Source organism: Pipistrellus kuhlii, unplaced genomic scaffold (assembly GCF_014108245.1).
Source record: "Pipistrellus kuhlii isolate mPipKuh1 unplaced genomic scaffold, mPipKuh1.p scaffold_m20_p_18, whole genome shotgun sequence".
In the NCBI taxonomy this organism is placed as follows: domain Eukaryota; kingdom Metazoa; phylum Chordata; class Mammalia; order Chiroptera; family Vespertilionidae; genus Pipistrellus; species Pipistrellus kuhlii.
Genome location: NW_023425493.1, coordinates 3704356 through 3711988, shown reverse-complemented (window position 1 = coordinate 3711988; position 7633 = coordinate 3704356). Strand labels below are relative to the sequence as shown.

Sequence of the window (7633 nt, the reverse complement as noted above, 5' to 3'; positions counted from 1 at the left end):
GTAAAGGCAAAAAATATATGAATGGGACTACATTAAACTAAAAAACTGCTGTACGGCAAAAGAAAACGGCAATGAAACAAAAAGAAACTAACCTAATAAAAGATATTTGCAAGCAACTCCAACAAAGGGTTAAAATCCAAAATATGTAAAGAACTCATTTGAAAGCAACAAATAAACAAACAAGAAAAACAAGCAGAGAAAAACTCATAAACACACACAATAGTATGGTGGTCACCAGAGTTCCCCTGGGGGAAGGATAATAAAGGGTAAAGGGACTTTTCAATCTGGTGATGGAAGAAGATTTGACTTTGAGTGGTGAACACACTATGCAATATATAGAAGATGCATTATAGAATTGTACACTTGAAACCTATATAATTTTATTAACCAATGTAAATTAAAACAAATTCAATTTAAGTAAATAACAAATGACAATAATAGTAATATCATTACAGAAGAAACTATCAAAGCCAAGAGCTAATTTCTGAAATATTTATAAAATTATTAAATACCACCCTGGCCAGTATAACTCAATTGATTGGAGAATGATCTTGTGCACCAAAGGGTCATGGGTTCGATTCCTAGTCAGGGCACATATCCAGGTTGCAGGTTCAATCCCCATTTGGGGCACATACAGGAGGTACCCAATCAATGTTTCTGTCTCACATAGATGTTTCTCTCTTTCTCTCTCTCTCTCTCTCTCTCTCTCTCTCTCTCTCTCTCTCCTCTCCTCTCCTCTCCTCTCCTCTCCTCTCCTCTCCCTTCCTCTCTCTAAGCAATAAAAATTCTTTTTAAAATATTGTTAAGTGCCTGCAAAATTAGAAAGAGAAAGAACAAATGAGAGAGAACAAACTTCCAAGATCTTATAAAAGGGACATAACTATGAACCCTACAGACATTAGCATGATAATAAGAAAATATGCACAGAGCCAACAAAAGAGGACATTTGAAAACCTTGGACAAATTCTTGAAAAAACAATAAATTTACCAAAGATGACACAATAAGAAATACATAATTTGAATAAAAGTATTATTTATTTGTTAATTAGCTGAGAAATTTACCCCATCTCAGAAAGAGAGTATCATACACATATTACTGGCCCAGGAAGAAAAGCAAACCTCAAGTACCATTTCTACTAAATGTGTATTGCTTTCACACCACTAGAAAGTAAAAAAGAATGTAAGTCGAGGACCATCTGTACTTTATTTTATTTATTACAAGATACATCCTTTCTCACATCTCACATTTATTAAACCTCTAGGATGGAGCCTACTATTGATTCTATCATATAATAAATTCAGAGTTCTTAATGATTTTTCTGTCAGAGTATAAATGATGATACATCTCACAGCCTGTGGGAACCCTGAGTTGAACAAATATGATAATTCTTTGATTAAAGATGATGAACTTGACTCTTGCACTGACAACTTGAGCTTCTTGTCTTCTGGGTCCTTATTCCAAACGGGTACAAGGAGACTTGATAACATCTCACGGGATATTCTGATATGACCTGTTAAGAACACAAGCAATTTTAGCCCTATATATGAGATATTTGCACACCTATTTCATAGCAGCATTAAGTGCAACCGAAGTGCCCACTGATTGGATAAACAAACATGTTACATAAATGCAGTGGAATATTATTCATCCTTCCCCAAAAAGGAAAGAGATTCTGACACATGCTACAACCCAGAAGAATCATGAGTACATTATGCTAAATGAAATAACCCAGTCATGAAAAGGCAAATATTCATGATTCCACTTATATGCGGTGTCTAAAGGAGTCAAATTTAAGTAGACAAAAAGTAGAATGTTGGGTGTCTGGGTCTAAATGACCAGGAGATACCAAGATGTTGTTCAAAAGGCATAGAGTTTTAGTTTTTCTAGATGAAAAGGAGTTCTAGAGATTGGTGGCACAAAAATAGGAGTGTAGTTACTATTACTAAACTATGCATTTAAAAATAACTAAGATACTAAGTTTTGTGTCATATATATTTTACCACAATTAAAAAGTAGATTTACATTACATTAAGATAGGAATTTGAGAGAAAGTGCAAAAAGTCTTGTGGAAAGATTGAGGCTAATCCCATATAATAAAAGGCTAATACGCAAATCGACCAAATGACAGAATGACTGGTCAATATGACATGCACTGACCACCAGGGGGCAAACCCTCAATACAGGAGCTGCCCCCCGGTGGTCAGTGCACTCCCACAGGGGGAACGCCACTCAGCCAGAAGCCAGACTCACGGTTGGCAAGTAAGCAGCAGTGGTGGGAGTCTCTCTGCCTCCATGGCAGCCCTAAGGATGTCTGATTGATGGCTTAGGCCGGCTCCCCATCAGTCAGACACCCCCCAAGGGCTCCTGGACTGTGAGAGGGCACCAGCCAGGCTGCGGGACCCTCCTCCCCGAATGCACAGATTTCATGCACCAGGCCTCTAGTGTAATATAAGTATTAGATAAAATTGGTATGAAAGAGTGGGAGGGTGACAGAAAAGAAAGATTTTTTAAAACTTACCAGCGCCTCCAAAACCATAAAGCAAGACATATCAAAAGAATCAAGGTGGGCAATATCACTGCCAAAAGTATCACAGTGAGGGAGGTAGACTTTCCTGGCAACGGGAGAAAACACAAAGATGTCACTTCAAAGCCCGTCCTCCGATCCCCTGGCCCTCCCTTTGCTGCCTGAGGGTCACCGTCATTCCTCCGCTTCTGGTGTGTGGGCATGAACAACTCCCTCTCTCATATTTTCTGAAAATGTATCCATATCTGTCTTCTATCTCTTCTTCTTGCCCCACTGTACCCAATACTACACAGGTCCATGATTCCTACCTATTTTACACCTTGGGTCAGCAATTTTCTATCTTTTTCATCTCATGGCACACACAAACAAATTACTAAAATTATGCAGCACCCCAAAAATATATATTTTTGCCAATATGACCCAAAAAAATAGGTATAATTTTCATTCATTCACACTAGACATCTATTGTTGTGTTGGCTATTGACTTTTTATTATTATTATTAATCTTCACCTGAAGATATTTTTTCCGTTGATTTTTAAAGAGTGGAAGGGAAGGAGGGAGGGAGGAGGAGAGAGAGAAACATTGATGTGAGAGAGACACATGGATCGGTTGCCTCCTGCACCTGCCCCAACTGGGGGAGGGAGGATGCGGGGGGGGGGGGCATGAGGGAGAGGGGGGCTGGGATGAACCTGCAACCTAGGTATATGCCCTTGACCAGGAATCAAACCTGTGACCCTTCAGTGCATGGGCAGACGCTCTAACCTCTGAACCATGCCAGCCAGGGTAACTGTGGTCATGGTTTATTTGACTACCTAAGAGATAAGAGGTCAAAGCCCCTGACTATATAGTCAAGTGTTTCATGTTTTACAAATTGCTGTGGCAGACCAATGGAAAACCACTGCCATAGGCCATCTCTCAATCTCTCTCTCTATCTATCTCTCTCTCTATCTCTATCTCTCTATCTCAATTTTCCTCCCTCTCCCCCCCCCCCTCTCTCTCACTCATTAAATCTCACCACTTTGCTAGAGATTATGTTTGAGGACCACCCCCTCCCAGTGGGGCCCCAGCACTCACCCCAGTAGAGGACGATGTCCTGGCCTCCGAGGCTGCTGTGCCTCACCCGGCAGGCCAGGCCAGCTGCCTCCCCGGCCGCCACGTCCAGGGTCACCCGGAGATACCACGTCCCGTCAGCATTGGGCAGGACGTCCCCTTGCTGGGCGCCCGGCAGCTCCTGCTGCCCCCGCATCCACCGCACCCACACGGGCTCGGGGTGGAATCCTGAGACGTGGCACACCAGCAGCAGACGGTCGGGTCCAGGAGGGGGGCCACTGGACAGCCAGGCCTTGGGTTTCACTGGGGCAGGAAGGAGCAGGGACAGTGTCAAATTACGACTCTCATCTAGCACATAGGGATTCAGAAACCCACAGGTTTGGACAGCAACCCCTTCCGCTCCTCAGGAAACCAAATAATGTACGGAGTGAGCCCCTCTCTCCTGCCTCCCACTGGAACATAGGATGGTGGTGGGAAGTGCAGCAGGGAACTCTTGCAGGGAGAGGACGAACCTTGCCTTTGCAGCTCCGCCTTCCCCGCTTCGAGGACGCTCCAGAGGTACCGGGGGCAGGTGTGGTAGAGGAGCTTCTGGATGATGTCAGAGATGCCTTGGTACTGAGTGAAGAGCGTGCAGAACCACTGGGCGCGGCTGCTGCCCTCCGCGGCGGGCACGCACGTCCCATTCCTGAGGCTCATGAAGTCCACTCCCCCTAAGGCTCCCCGCAGGAAGCTGACTGTGGCCTCCCCCTCGCGCAGCTCGCATCCTGCTGTGCCCTGGATCTCAAAGGGATCTGATAGGAGAGAAACAGAGAGAACTCCATGTACAAGCGAGCAAGGAGGAAAGGGATGGAGGAAGGGCCTAGACTCTTGGACAGCCCCTAAGGGATAAGAGGTCAAAGCCCCTGACTGTATAGCCAGGTGTTGCATGTTTTACAAATTGGTTGCTGGGGAGGCAGCTGGCCTGACCTGCCGGGTGAGGCACAGCAGCCTCGGAGGCCAGGACATGGTCCTCTCCTGGGGTGAGTGCTGGGGCTCCGCTGGGAGGGGGTGGTCCTCGAACACCATCTCTAGCAAAGTGGTGAGATTTAATGAGTGAGAGAGAGAGAAAAGGGGTGGGGGAGGGAGGAAAACTGAGAGGGGGGGGGGAGGGAGATGGCCTATGGCAGTGTTTTTCAACTGGTGTGCCACAGCAATTAGTAACACATGCAGAATTAGTTGATGAGCCAACAACCAATTCAAGACAGTCGTCTGCAGCATAACCACTTTCAGCCAACAACGAACCACATATATGAGGGTGGTCCCACAAGATTATAATGGAGCTGAAAGTTTCCTGTTGCCTAGTGACATCAGAGCTATCATACCATCCTAGCAACAAGGCATGGCTCATGTGTTTTACACAAACTGTGTTGCCATTTGTGTAAGAGTATAGCAACACAGGATGTACAGCACCTAATACTTGATAACGATAATAAATGTTACTGGTTTCTGTATGTATTATACTACTAGAGGCCCGGTGCACGAAATTCGTGCAAGGAGCTCGGTCCCCACCGCTGCAGCAGCCGCCTCTGCCTCAGCCCCCGCCACCATGGCTTCATCCAATCTAATTAGCATATTATGCTTTTATTAGTTTAGGTTGATTGTTATTTTAGAGGGTACTTTTTCTCTTTATAAGAAAAAGAAGTCTGCTGTAACATAGTATGCCGTGTTAGACCAGCAATGGTCTCAGACATCTCACGTGTACCGCATCTCTCGATTGCGTCATTTTCTCTAGTGCTTGGTTTGATCTCATGGTTTTTGTGCAGTAATGTGTTGCACAGAACTGTGGCCCAGAAATAACAGCATATACCATACGGCCTAGGTGTGTGTTGAACTAGCCCCTCTAGTTTACGTAAATGCAGTCTGTGATGTTCGCACAAGAATGAAACGGTCAGAACCTCTGCATTGTTAAGAACCTAACATGTTTCTCAGAATCTCTCCCGGTTGCTAAGTGGAGACTGACTGTATCCACAGACTTTCCAGAGGAGAAGGACACAGGTCACAAACAGTGGGGAAGGGCTGTGGGAATGACATAGAGGAGGGAGGGAAGCGGTGGGAGGGGAACTGCGAGGAGCAGGGTAATCAAGTCAGGATACAGCATTCCAGAAGGAATGGGAGCATTGCACTGAGAAGAGGGATCCAACAGGAAGGAGGGGCTTCAGGAGGTGGATTGAAGAAAGAAGGAGCTCACACTTGAGTTTGCGCAGGCACAGAGAAGAGGTGAGGGCTTCCCCAGAGGGGTTCAAGAGCAAAAATTTAAACATAAACAAGCCAGGTGATTGTCCCAAAGGGGGACCTTTATCAGACAAGGGAGCAGGGAACAAGAAGAAGCTGCAATCCTTTGTGGACTCATGGAGCCTAGGGCAGTGGTAGGCAAACTCATTAGACAACAGAGCCAACTATCAACAGAACAATGATTGACATTTCTTTGGAGAGCCACATTTTTTAAACTTAAACTATATCGGTAGGTACATTGTTATTCACTTAATGAGGGTACTCCAATCGCACTGTATGTGCGTGCCTACACATGCTATTTTGTGGAAGAGCCACACTCATAGAGCCAAAGAGCCACATGTGGCTTGCGAGCCATGGTTTGCTGACCACAGGCCTAGGGGAAGACAAGTCTAGTGACGTTGGATAAGCTGGGAAGAAGGAGAGAAAGGCTTGGGGATGCGGTGCTTACACCAGAGAGAGAGAGAGAGAGAGAGAGATCACTGATAATCTCTCCGAGCTCGGCACTCACAGGTCAGCTGGAACTCACTGACGTGGTCCTGCACCACCCGGAGGAACCCGATCAGATAGACCCGGAACAGCTCCACCAGCTCTGTCACCTCCTCGTCGCTCAAGTTGCCCTTGGACCAGGGCTTCAGGAAGATGGCCGTGTCCGCCTCATTGTCCCAGCGTTGGATCTGCACGTCGCCCAGCCAGCCGGAGCCCTGGTTCTGTGCCCAGCTGCTGTTGGCAAAGGACGATATCTGGTTGAGGTGGAAGGTGGTCGGCCCCTGGAAAGCTGTGGGTGGTGGAAGGATAAGAAAAGTGAAAAGGAGCCAAAACCAGTTTGGCTCAATGGATAGAGCGTTGGCCTGCGGACCGAAAGGTCCCAGGTTCAATTCAGGTCAAGGGCATGTACCTTGGTTGCCGGCACATTCCCAATGGGCGATGTGCAAGAGGCAGCTGATTGGTGATTCTCTCTCATTGATGTTTCTGACTCTCTATCCCTCTCTCTTCCTCTCTGTAAAATATCAACAAAATATATATTTTTTTAAAAAGAAAGAAAGAAAGAAAGAAAGAAAGAAAGAAAGAAAGAAAGAAAGAAAGAAAGAAAGAAAGAAAAGTGAAAGAGAGAGAGAAACAGGAGGAAATGGGGGAATGGGGGGAAGGGGGTAAATGAAAACCAGAAAGGTCCAGAAAAAAAACACCCAGAACCTGAACAGCAAAATGCCAGAGACATTTGCCTGTGCCAGGGCCCTGGGCTCCAGCCCCAGCCCCAGCCCCAGAATGAAGAAGAGGCTGGAGACAGAGGGCGCAGACCTTACAATTACCCAGACCCCGATCCCCACGCTGGGCGAGGCCAGAGCTCCTCTTACCCGGCCCGCTGTGACCACCTGGGAGGAGAACCGCGAGCAGCAGAAGTGGCAGAGGCAGCATCTCCCTGGGAGACAGAGCGTCTGCCTCTCAGTGCTGGCGTCTGGTCTCTGAGCTCAGCAAGCCGTGTTCTCAGCCCTCTGCAGTGTCTTCCTCTCTCCTCCAACGAGCAAACCTCTGCCTCGGTCAGGCTGCACACAAGAAAAGCTGTGCCTCTCCCCCCCCCCCCCCCCCCCCACCTGCCCTCCCACTCTGCTCTCATTTCCACTCCAGCCCTGACTTCCAGATTGTTGTCTTGGCTCCTTGGCTCCCAGCGGCTGTCCCTCACCTCAGCTTTCTTGTGCCGCCTTGAAAAAGCCCCCATGTGATTTTGAAAAGTTGTTTGACTTCTCCCACCTTTTCTGGTAACATCGGTTACATCAGAAGGTAATGGTAA

General features: G+C 46.8%; 1 protein-coding gene across 1 annotated transcript; it reads right to left on the bottom strand.

The window, feature by feature from the left end:
- Window positions 1–1185: 1185 nt before the first annotated feature.
- On the bottom strand, window positions 1186–7364 carry LOC118721588 (T-cell surface glycoprotein CD1b-2-like). Its single transcript, XM_036442727.2, has 6 exons — window positions 7200–7364; window positions 6356–6622; window positions 4089–4367; window positions 3601–3879; window positions 2520–2613; window positions 1186–1511 (listed from the first exon to the last, which is right to left on the bottom strand). Exons 1-6 carry the CDS (start codon window positions 7258–7260, stop codon window positions 1490–1492), a joined length of 1002 nt encoding a protein of 333 aa, XP_036298620.1. The 5' UTR covers window positions 7261–7364; the 3' UTR covers window positions 1186–1489.
- Between the last annotated feature and the right edge of the window lie 269 nt (window positions 7365–7633).